The 12,160-nt window shown below is 50.4% G+C and overlaps 1 protein-coding gene across 1 annotated transcript in view; it reads right to left on the bottom strand.

Moving 5' to 3' along the window:
• GAB3 (GRB2-associated binding protein 3) overlaps window positions 1-12,160 on the bottom strand; it is a gene marked incomplete at its 3' end in the record, with an annotated part of 61,349 nt that overhangs the window by 6,713 nt on the left and 42,476 nt on the right. Inside the window, exons 2-5 of the mRNA XM_010155379.1 lie at window positions 9,591-9,894; window positions 3,396-3,612; window positions 2,472-2,950; window positions 108-163 (exon numbers count right to left, since the gene is read on the bottom strand). Coding sequence (XP_010153681.1) covers window positions 108-163; window positions 2,472-2,950; window positions 3,396-3,612; window positions 9,591-9,894 — 1,056 coding nt within the window. The remainder of the gene's footprint in view (window positions 1-107; window positions 164-2,471; window positions 2,951-3,395; window positions 3,613-9,590; window positions 9,895-12,160) is intronic.

Here is a 12,160-nt window from a genome sequence, read left to right as displayed (position 1 = left end):
CTGCTGAACACAGGAGAAGCCATTGAATATCAGGATGTGAAATGATTCCTGTCCCCTGAAGTTTGTCAGGCACCAGTGTGTTAAATTTATGCAAGCAGAGTACTTACCAAATTCAAGCTAAGCCTCTTATCCCGACTTCTTAAGGAACTGCCTTCCATGTCTGCTGCAAGGGAAAAAAAAAGTGATTAAAACCGTGATGAAGCAGTGCAACCTTACAAAGATGATGCTGGACTAAAGCATATGGCTCTAAAATAATTATAGCTTTATAAAGACTCCATAACTCCTAGTATTCATCCTATATAAGAAAATCCAATGACACTTAAGACCAGAACCAACTCAGTAGCATTTCAAGAGCGATTACATCTATTTTCAGTATGATGAAACCAAGGAACATGTTTGTGTATAATCCAGCTGTAACTTATGCTTCCTGTAACACAAGCAGTTGGGGAGAAAGACTGGTGTGGTGCAAGTGGCTGAAGCTGATGGGGAACAAACAGCCAGAGAAACTGGCCTTTGCCTTGGCGTAGGTCAACTTGACTTTTGAAGCAAAAGGCAAAAAACGTCCTGAAATCCAGCATTCAGTTCATAGAAGATCAGCAGTAGGAGATGCTTACAACTACCATCCTTTCCTGGAAAAGGATTTTCTGTGCTGAAAATGGTTTTTCTGTGAGAATGCCTCAAAACCTTACAACCATGTTACTCCAGTCCCTGCTCTTACGGTAGAGGTGTCAATACTGCACTGCACCCGGGGTCGCTGTGGTGGTATCAGCATAAAAGGCAGAAGTGCCGAGCAAGAACAATGCCATGCTGCTAGTACAGATATGTATTCAGACAGACACAATCCCTCTCCTGGGACAGCGACATTCATTTATTACCTTGGCAAAAACACAGTCAGGCCCCGCGCTCCGGCAGGTGCCAGGATGCAGGAGCCTTACACACGTGCAGCGCTCTCCCGTTCACGGCACTGCAACCAGCACACGCTGCCTTTGCACTGGGTTATTACATCTGTTCAGCTTTTACAGGTTGCCAAGGGCAAAAAATGAAGTAAATAACTCAAGCAGGCTCACTCTGGGAACTGCTGTGGAACAGCTGCTTTCTCCTAGTTTCTTTTTCTGATCTTCCTTGTTAAACACATTTTAATTCAGAGTTTAACCTCTCAGACAGTTTCAGCTGCACTAAGGGTAAGAAAAAATAGCAGCACTTATTAATTCATTGCTGCCCCCTGTCAGGCAGAGATAACCTTGCAGCACGGTAGCAGAACATGACATTTGGCCACTTAATCCTCTTCAAAAACATTTTGGCTCGCGTTGGGTTGGAGGAACATTAACTGTCTCAAGCACGCCGGCCGCGGTAGAGCGGCACACGTGCAGAAGTGAAGAGCAGCACCTTTCAGGGAGCAGCCGAATGTCGCTGATAATTAAGAACACCAATTCCACTGATGGGTGTTTCTCCAGAAACCTTCCAAGAATAGTTTGTACACTGATAAACAGGCTGGACAGAGGTCTCCTCGCTTAGCTTCTGAGCTTTAAGAGCAAGATCTAACAGCCCCAAACACCGGTTGGTTGCTTAAAACAGAGAAGTCTAAAGGACACTTGTCCTTAAAAACCTACATTTTCTTTCTCATCCAAAATGACACATCACTGCAAAATACTTGATGATTTCCAGCCAGGTATTCCAGCTGTCTCCCTGTGTTCTGTGGTTCCATGAAATAAACCCATCTCATAGGGCATATGCTGGGTTTTGACACCCTGATGTTCTAGGTTTTGACTTATTTTCATTTGCAGTGATGGCGTTTCGAGAACAAGTGGAAAAGTCACCCTGGCTCAGCGCAGAACTTGCTTTGCAGCAGAGCCTCGCTCTGCAGCGGGTTTTCAGGCTACCCTGACTGAAGTGCAAGGACAAAGTGGGATTTGCTGAAGGACACACAGAGTCCCTGCTTCAACCGGGATTACATCCCATCCCCAGCGTGTCCCTGGCTTCCCCTTCTTTAAGCTGCAAAAGGACATGCTGCAGTTGTGGAAGGGACTGGATGCAGCAAAGCAGCACAGCTACCAAGGCGTTTCCCGTGTGCAAGTCCACGTTCTGACCTGCATAAATAGGGAGTTTGGCATCTCCTGATTCAGTGGCTGGCTTTCCATTTTTGTTTATCTACTGCTTTTGGGTGTTTTTTGTGAGGGATGAGGCATGGAAAACCAGCAAGCCATGAGGCACTCCGAAGAGATCACAGCCAAATTGCTGCCCCTGTGGACACAATGAGGGGCTTTTACAGAGCAGGAGCCGAATGCGACGGACAGGCCTGAATCCTGCCCGCTAAATAATCTGAAACAAGCATTTCAGGGTGCTTTGGGTGGCGTATGATTTCACGGGGAGGAAGACAGGGAGGCACAACTGGAGGTGGACACCCACTCTGCGCTCATGGCCAGCTCCATCCCTCACAGCGGTCCTTTGCTGGCTCTCGGAAACGCACTCACCTTTCCAGTTCCTCATGTTGTCCAGGCTGGACAAGGAGATCCTCCTGGGCACCAGAGCGACCTGAGCCCGGCAGATCCCTGCGTGCCCGTTCTGGAGGGCCCCACCGCACACCTCGTCCCCTCTCCTGTCTGAGAAGTGGGTTGGCTTGGGCGGCCGCGGCGGGGGCGTGTTGGACAGGACGTCCAGCTGGGTTACACCATAGGGCAGCGCGTTTTGGCTCTTGTCAATCTGAAAAGTTGGTGTCAGCGGTGTCCCCAGCAGCGGAGAGGAGGAGGAAAAGTCACTGTGTGGCCCGCTAATGTCTATGTTCCTGGATACGGTGCTGGGATTTGCCAATGGGGCCCCATCCTGGTGCACAGCGCCTGTGCTGGATGGCTGCACAAGGGACAAGGAGGGCTGGGACTGCAGGGAGTCGACAAAAACATCATCCGATGAGGTTTGCTCCAGAGACCTGTCCGAATTCGACCAGCTGTCACACCTGCACAGAGACAGAGGTCAGGTTCCTTTTCTCCTGGTTGCGACTGAGCAAGCGCACAGCAAAAAACACCCCAACAACCCCACAATTTGGGACAAAATGTGTCCCCTCCCTGTGGCTGTGGAAGGTCCTCCCTGAGCTGGGCTGGGGCACTCTGTGGAGCACCTTGGGCAGCAGCAGGCAGGAAGGGCATCTGGAGGGAGACCATATGTGAGCTCCCCAGCCACCCACCCTGGAAAGGGACAGGACCAACACACGATGCTCGACAGCTAATCAGCACTACAAAAAGCCCCCTGTAAACTGAGTTAGGCTGATGGTCCCCAGTTGTGCTCAGGAGCCTGCCCTGCATGTCAGGGCTTAAGGACCAGTTTACAGCAGTTTTCCAGGGCATCACTGGGCAGGCAAATGGTGGCTCCAGCCTGATGCATCTGGCAGAACCCAGACTTACCTGTTATGGCTGAGCTTGCCCGACTCGCAGTTGGAGAGGAAGAGGTAGTCGGGGAGGAAAACCGACTCTGACTCGCTGGGGGTCTCCTCCGCGGCAGACGCGTCAGCAGCAGTGTGGTCGACGGAGAAGGAGGGATCGGCGATGCGGGAGGCGTGGGTGGAGGCGGCTGGCGATGGCTGCGGGGACGAGGTCGTGTGAGACAGGCTTTCCACCGAACCTGCAATGCGAATGGATGGCCCTGGCTGAGGGACAGCTCTGACTCGCCCTGGCCTGCTGCATCTCCTGGCCATTGCCATCTTGATTTTGCACCAGGGATGTTTTACCCCAGAGCAGCAATGGGTCAAGGCAAAAACCAATTCTGGGGAGAGCGGAGCCCAATTTTGCAGCTGCCCCCCTGCCCAGGCTGGGCAAGCCACTTGCCAAAGTGAGAGGCTGCAGAGGCGCAGACTCCCCTTGATCTGGGGTCCCCCACTCCTATAGCATCCCTCTTGCAGGCAATAATGAAGGCAGCCTCTGCTGGGGAAGGTCTGGTTTATGAAGTATTTTTTAGGACCTAATGCAAATAATTAATTATTAATCTCCAACACTTCAAATTAATGGTGACAAGGCAAGGGATTGATTTCTTCTCACTTGCTAGATCTCGGTGGACAAAACTGAGCTTTGCGGCTCATGGAGCAGCCAGAGTTGTTGCACTTCTGAACTTGCCCACAAACTCCCTGTGCCACTCTAGGCTGGACAGCAAAGTCAGGAGAGCTGTGGTGTAACATTATTGCCCGTCTGGAGGCTCATGGGCTCTGCTGTGAAAAGGGACACTGCAATGCTGGAGGCCACATTGCACAGGGGAGCCTGTGCGCACTGACACCTTCCCTGGGCATAACGCTCCAGCCTCTCCCCAGCACAGAGAGGGGTGGTGGTGGGGAGAGGAGCAGAGCAGGTTTGGGATGCAGGCAGCAGGGCTGGCCCAGGCTGCACAGAGCTGGCCGCTTGCTCCGCTCTGGGTTTGCCTCTGACCACCAAGGCAGCATACGGCCGAGGCACTCGCACCCATCTGGCCTGAGGACTGCCAGGCAGAGACAAGCCTGGGTCTGTTGCTCTCCCAGCCTCCGTCCCTGCTAGAGAGCTGGGGACACAGGGCAGGAGGGATGGAGGAGTGATGGCTGAGCGAGAGGTAAGGCTAAGCACAGCCTCTGGTCCAGCTTTTGAGGTGCTTTGACTCAAAAAGCGAGTCTTCAGTGCAAGTCTGACCTGCTACTATGGGCAGCCGTGGAGTGGGAAGGGCCTGGGGTGTCTTCTCAGAGCAGCTCCCCAGGTGAATCTGCCCCTGGCAGCAAGCTCAGACAGCAGCACCAGGAGCACAAGTCCTCACTCAGAGAATGTGATTCGTCTAGCAAAGTTTTGGGTTGCTGTGTGGAGGTTCCCTCATCAGGGCTGCACAGGGACCAGGCAGTGCTCGCTGGGCACCTGAACCGTCCCCAGCACCGGGTACCCATCGCTGGCCGAAGTGCAGACACCGCCCGAGTCAAAGCTGCAAAAACCTTCTTCAAAATGAAAAACCCCACAGCAAAACTAAACACAAGAAACCAGCTACTGCTGATGAAACCAAACCAAGCAGAAGCATGCCTTCAAAACACAGCAAGAAGGCAGATATCTCTAATGCTGACACCCAGAAATTGCTGGAAATGCTGGGAACCAGTCCCTGACCATCTGCGTGTGTGCTGGGAGCCAGATCCTGCACTGTGCAGGGCGGTTCTGAGATCCTCTGGCAGGTTCTCCCTAGTCCTCGGCGCAACACAGCAACAAGCCTCGGCACTGTACTGGGTTGTTGTAGTCGCTTCTCAACCCTGGGAGGTGCTAGGTGTATGTGCAAGCAGGTCAGGAGGGATGGAGAGGGCTGCCAAGACTTGGGTGGTTAATCAACATCGCCAAACCCAAACAAAACCCTCCAGTGACCCAGACTTCCACACCAGCCACAGCGGCTTCACCCCGTCACCTTTCCGAGCTCAGTCAGAAGAGTAAACCAGCTGATCTTCTCTCCCTGCACTACCCCACACGTCATCCCTTTAAACTGGGGAGGGAGCCACCTCTCTCCTTCCCATCTGCCAGCACTGACTCACTGCTGCTTCCTTCTGCAAGCTTTGGGGGTCTGCTGCCGCGGTGGACCCCAGGTCAGCAAAGCACATAAGCATGTGCTTAAATTCGAGCTTAAGCAAAGCATTGGCTTAATTTTGAGCAGGTGCTTATAGCAGCAGGATTTCAGCAGAGAGCATCTGGAAGGAATGGCTTTTGCAGGGTTTCGCATTCGCAAAGCAGAGCTGAAGACTGCAGCCCTTCCATCTGAAAAATAACTTCCCTTGTTCATTGTGCTGGCTCCGACAGGAACTCTGCTTTCAAACCCTGGACTTGGAGAGCTGTCTTGCAAGCCGAGGATGATCAAATATACACTGGGCTAACTCCACAGGGATCTCAGAAAAGCATGTTCACATCACCATCTGACCACATTTAAAAAAAAAAAAAAGCCAACTAAAACCCACCACAATGCATAAGAAAGAGAAATTAATGACATTCTGGATTATTAACACCGAGAACAAACAGGCCTGAACTCCATCTGGTACTAGCAAGGGTTTAGCTGCGGATTATCCCATCAGGAAAGGCTGCAAGCTGCAGACCACATGGCAACCACTACGAGCAGGAGGGAAGGATGGGGACAGCGCAGACCTGCCCTTTTCCAACCTTCAGGGGCTCAGGAACCTGTAGCCAGCTCCTAGCAGACTGGCCCTGTCCCTGCCAGCGCTGGTGGTAACCGAATCAGCAGCATTAAAGTTGTACCGCAGCAGCAGCTGGGTAGAATAAATTATGCATGGCCACTTTCGACAGGGAGAAGGCAGAGAACAGGTTTGGTGCCTGCCCTCCCCTGTGCCAGAGAGACAGCGGGCAGCTCCGGCTGCCAAAATAACTGCTTCAGTGCATACTAACCCAAAAAATCTCTGCCCTGCATTGATGGGGAATGTGGAACATCCTCCACGGTGACTTTCCCCATCAATGCAGGACCACTGTTTGGAGAAACAGAGGGCCTCTCTCTCCTGCTACAGACCCCAGCTCACTCCCCGGAAATCTGTACAGTGTAACTGCAGTGCAGGGACCAGTGAAATAGGAGGGTCCTGCTCACAGCAATGAGCAAGGATGGGTGTGAACAACAGAGCACCCAGAGGTGAGGGAGAGGTAGACTTGCAGAAATGCTCTAATCCAACTGCCAGCAGCCAAGATGGACCCAAGGGTGACCTGTCACTGAAGGTGACCCTGCCAGCGTCCTGGCCAACGCACTGCGCAAAGGGGGCACCAGTGAGGGCACCCCCCCAGGGACATCAGGCTCCGCTGTGGAGCCCCTGCCTGGGTGGAGCAACAGAGGAGCAATGGAGATCAGGAGGCACCTTCAGGGAAAGGCTGCATCCAGAAGGAGCAGCCGTTTACATGGAATGTGGAACAACACCTGGAACCTGTGGAAAAAGTGAAAAGGGAGCCCAAGACAAAAGGCTCCTTGGGCTGAGGAGCGGCCTGCCGAGGCATGGCTGGGGGGAGCAATTAATTCACAGCTATGGTCTTTAAAAGTAGGGCTTCCTAACAAAAAAAGGCCAAACAACTTTTACAGCAGTTTGTCCAGTGAAAAGATGCTAATATCGCATTGTGTCAATTGATCGTGGTTTCAGCTGGCATTTGGGATAAAGTGTGCCCACGATGTTCCGCAGCCACCACATTTCATCCCTTCCCCTGCCCAGCCACTTGACCTGAGCCTCCTCTCGATCCCCTGCGTGGCCCGTAGGGCTGGGGGACTGGTTCTACTGGGAGCCTTCACCACAGGTAGAAGGCTTTACATAGAAACAGTAGGAAAACAGGGAGGGAGGCCTCTTCCTCTCTCCTCCAGCTGGCTCCCCAAAGTTGCCAGCTCCCCGGCATTGTCCGCACAGCCATCAGCACAGTTTCTTGTGGCAGCGCCGTGGTTGCTTCTGGCAAGTCCTTCCTGACAGCCGCCCTCCCAGGTGCTTCCTGACATCTGCCCGGAGCTCATGCTTCGCCTCGTCCCTCAGCCATCCCCTCTCCTGTTGACTAAAGAGCTGTCCTCACGGGGCCAGCTGCGGTTTCTAACTTCGGTCTGTGCCTGGCTGCTTACATCTCAGACCAGAGGCCTCTGATCACTAGGACCTGGCTGTTTCTCCAGCTTTTTTGCTACTGGAAGGGACGAACTGGTAACAATGGGGTGGTGTTCACAGCTGAGTCACTGCGTAAACCTGTGGCTGCACTCTGTGCGTTAAGCTGAGAAAGCAGCAGATTTGGTTGTGGCCTCAAAGTCACAGCAAATTTTCAGAGATGCAAGGATTAGGAGTGATTGATTTCACAATATAATATTGGCTTTGAGATTCATTTTAATACACAGAACAGCTTATTAAGATTTCCTGCAATTGATGTGTCTTTCTTTTGATGATTCATTTCAAGGACTATTATTTTTTTAACACTGTAGCATTCAAGTTAAAAAAGCATATGGCATTTAACAGAGCTTTTCTCTTCTTATGTTAATTTTTAAGGGTAATTTGTTTAAGCCTACAGGCTCTTGGGGGATTTAGGTGCTTCCAAAAAGCTGAAGCAATTAGCAACTGCTTGAAATGTGATGTGCAACCTGTGGAACTGAGAGATTTAAATCAGAGGATCTGAACATGCCCTGCAGCCTGACCTGAATCCACCCCAGACCTGACCTCACCAGCAGGAACTGCAGGATAATCAGAAGATCTTAGGAGCTGTTTGCTACTAGAGATAGAAGTGCATGTCTGGGAGCTTACATGGTCTGTGACAGGGCTGCACGTTCAGGTGCCAGACTCGATACTGAACCAAGGCTCGGCCCTGTGGAACTTCTTGGGGGATAATATCCACCTTGAACGGAGCAGACAGCTGGGATGTCAGCTTTCCCAACTGCCACAGCAAGAGCTGTCGCTTCTCATCCATCAGCGTCTACACCAGCAATCTTTGCTGGAAGAGACATACCGCTGTGTATCACACATGGGCAGTATTACAAATGATGCTGCGCTGTACCAGCATAACAGAACAGACATTTCCCGGAGTACATGCCTCTACCCTGGGCAATTCCCAGTATAAGTGCCTCTAGCCTCTCAAGTCGCAAGCTAACGGGATGGCTACGGGACAGTTGCAGACACCAGTAGCAGTCTGAGCACAGCACCACAGGGACCACGGCAGCATAATCCGCCCAGCCACAGTGTGACACCCGAAGCATTTTACCGCCCGTGGAATCCAGTCCCTCCATCACCACCCTCTTCTGCTCTTTCACGGGCTTAACCACCGTGAAGGACTTTGTTCTGACTCACTTCCTATGAAGCTCTCAAATTGCTGCTCTATCTGCCCCTTGGAAATGTCAAGGGAAAGACCGATAGCTGTTACCTGAGCCGGATTATCTCATTTGAAAAGTAAGTTAATGATGACACAGGTCCCAACTTTAATTACTGGCCGCATGCATCTTGGAGTGGTTAATTCTTGGAAGCTTTCCAAACAAATTCACCCTACTGAGTATACACAGGTGTAGGTCCTGGCAAAACAGGCTGACTTTATGCTTCCCTGGCAGGACCATCTCTTAAGTCTGGACACACACTTTAACACTTGCTTGTACTCTGCCTTTTCTTTTTATTCTCATAAACGCTGAGCTGTCTTAGTCTGTTATTTTGCTGATTTATGAATGTGAATATATACCCAAGTCTGTGCACATTCCACATCCAGCAAAGCCCAAGAAAACGCGAGTTTTGCGGGACACTTTCCTGGAACAGGTGTCTTACATTTAGCCAAACTAAATAAATATGGGACATGTAATGAAATAAACATCCCCAGAAGATAACAGTCAGTCAGCTTTTCACATAAACAGTACCTTTTCTTACTAAGGATTTGCTGTTTATTCTAGCAGGAATTGCTTCATCCAAGTGAGACCCAGCAGCCAGCTATTATTTCTAGCCAGCAGAAGTGAGATCCCTGATAACTTTCAAATCAGGGTTTAGCAGCATCTCAGTGCTGTGTGGAGCTGCAGGAAACAGCCCCACAGTACCTGCCCAACCAGCCAGCAAAGTCTGTGCTTCCTCCCAGCCTGGGTGCTGCTGTGGAGGAGCATCCTCCCCATCCCCAGGACAAGCACAAACGTGAGCCTACCTGTGCCATCTTCTAGATGTCCAAAGTTACAGATCTGGCTGATGTTGTGCACCCAGATCTGCATCTCCTCCTCAGTTTTGGCCACCAGGTAGAAGGTGCGGTAGGTGGTCCTCACGATGAAGACGAAATTGTTCTGAAATTCCTTCTTGATGAAGTTGGGCCCTGAGTGCTTCAGCACTTCGCACTCGTTGAGGTCGATGATCCGAATGGGCTTTTTGGAGTGGTTGTTCCTGTAGTACTCCAGCACATCCGGGTTCCCGCTCATGCGGCCCCTGCGCAGCACGAACCAGCGCTTCCGCCATGCCTGCGGACTATTATAGCAGGGCACGTTTAGAGGGCACGTTTAGCGCCGGCCACGCAATATATCAATCAGCCTACTCATGCTTATTTTCTTTTAGGTTTTATAATTGTTTTGGTAAGCAGGTCAAATCGTGACTTGGATTTGAAGTGCTTGCTCTCAGTTTGCATTTGTGACAGGAAAAAAAGACAGAGGGATTGTCCCTTTGGAGATCAAGAGGAACAAGACCTCTCCCCTCCTCACACTCAGCCTTCCAACATGTTGTAATTGAAATGATCTGATACTTCACCACCTCATCTATAGAAGAGATTATAAGCACATTTTTCTTCGTGAAATGAAAACACCTAGGGCTGCACCAGCACATGAACTAGTATCTGGCAACACAACCCTTCTGCCCAGCAAGGCTGAACACTCCAGATGACCAGAGCAGCTTCCCTCCAGTGGTTTTCAGCACTAATAAAAAGCTGTTAATGAGCTGCCAGTTACTTCTGAAAGCCCAGAGCAAACCATAAGGGAGTTGTAGAGCTAAAAAGTTAAACAGGAAACTTCCAAACCTTACTGAAGGATGACTGTTTACAAACACTACTTCCAGCAACTGTCAACCAACCCAAACCTGATAAGCGCCAATATCTTTTAGATCATTGTGACTGAAGGTATGGATCCCATACAGGCTTAAATTAAGTCCCGGCAGGACTAAGATGCAGCATCACTTTATAAAGCTATACATAAGTTTCTAGGAAACAAAAATAGCATTTTCCTTTTTTCCCCAGCAGCTGGTTTTGTTCATCAACAGTACAAGTGCCTCTGTGTTGACCAAAGCTGTCACCAACACACTTACTCCAAGGGCCAGAAGAAATCCACCCTGAGCTGTTCCACAGAGAAGAGCTGAAATAAGACATAAGGAGATTCCCGCTTACCAAACCCCGTAAAAACTGTGTTGGATAGAGAGTCCTGTGTTGTTGTAAGAGTCCTCACTGGCACAGTTTAAGATCAATACAGGCACCACAGATTTTGTTGACACTGAGATCCCATGGGCATGGTGATAGTTAAAAATAAAAACATAACAACCACCATTTGGGAAAAAGCTAATTATTTTTTTTACTCAAAAGACTTTCTTGTATACAGCAAGGTTTTCACAGGCTGTCAATGCTCATCCAAAAACATATCTAGAAGTAAATCTGTTCAGCCTGTCAGTACCTTCATCTATTTTGAAAACAAAAGATTCTTCAGAAACAAGATACAGGGACCAGAGAATGAACTATAATAGAGGGAGCTCTTGCAAGGCTGAACAAGCACATACCAGTCTGTGTAAAGGAGGGGTTTTCAGAGAGGGGCAGCACATCAAGAATGAGCAGGAAGCAGAAGTGAGGTGCAAAGTGTATACTGCACTGAGAAAATTAAGTCTTCCTCTCATTACCTGTTGAGGTTTGAAAGTCTCAGAAATAGCCCACATCTCTGCCACCTGCAATCCCAGTGACAAGATAGATGAGGACAGAAAGGTCACACCCCCAAACACACTCTCACCCCTAAACGACAAAAGAGAAACGCTTCAGGAGGTCTAAACCAAATGAGACCTGCTCCTTTGCCACCCAGAGAAGGGGGCTGCTAAGCCAGGAAGGAGAAGGCACCAACTCTTCCCCAAAACTGCAAGACCACATCTCACTCCTCTTCCCAACCTGCCAACCCTGCAGCTTAAATACACCTGGCTCCTTGCGATGGAAATTGGATGGAAATCACCTGCATGAAATTGGATGGAAATCACTTGCCCATGAACAAGCTGAGGAGGGATGGGTGGCATCCTCGATGGCACCCATGAAGCTGTGGGGAGGTGAGAGATTAGCCCTGAGGCCAGGGGTCAGCTCAGGGTTATTTGCCTGGTGCAACAGTTCTAGGTAGGATGGCCCAGTACCTGTCCCCATTTCCTCAGCACTTTAATTTTCAAGAGTCTAAATGGGTCTGTGCTTTCAGCCCAACCTGGGCAGCTGATGCAAGGAAAGACAAAGCTGCAGCTGCGCTTTGGGGAAAAAGCACCCGGTGCCTCTGTTCGGAGGTGAAGGCTGGCTTCGGCATGCCGTGAGTGGCTGTGGCTCTGCTGCCTTTGCTTTTGCACTAGCAGGGAAGCTGCCTGATAACCTGTTTCCCTGCAGATGCTCCAATTGTTCAGGTTTATCATCTGTCTGGTGCTGTGGGACTGGAGATGGAGAGATGGCCGAGCAGTGCAGCCTATGATGGGAGAGGAGAGCAGAGCTGAGGCGGTGTGAGAAAACACTGG

The sequence above is a fragment of the Eurypyga helias genome, unplaced genomic scaffold (assembly GCF_000690775.1).
Source record: "Eurypyga helias isolate BGI_N326 unplaced genomic scaffold, ASM69077v1 scaffold18027, whole genome shotgun sequence".
Classification (NCBI taxonomy): domain Eukaryota; kingdom Metazoa; phylum Chordata; class Aves; order Eurypygiformes; family Eurypygidae; genus Eurypyga; species Eurypyga helias.
This window is presented reverse-complemented; position numbering and strand designations above follow the sequence as displayed.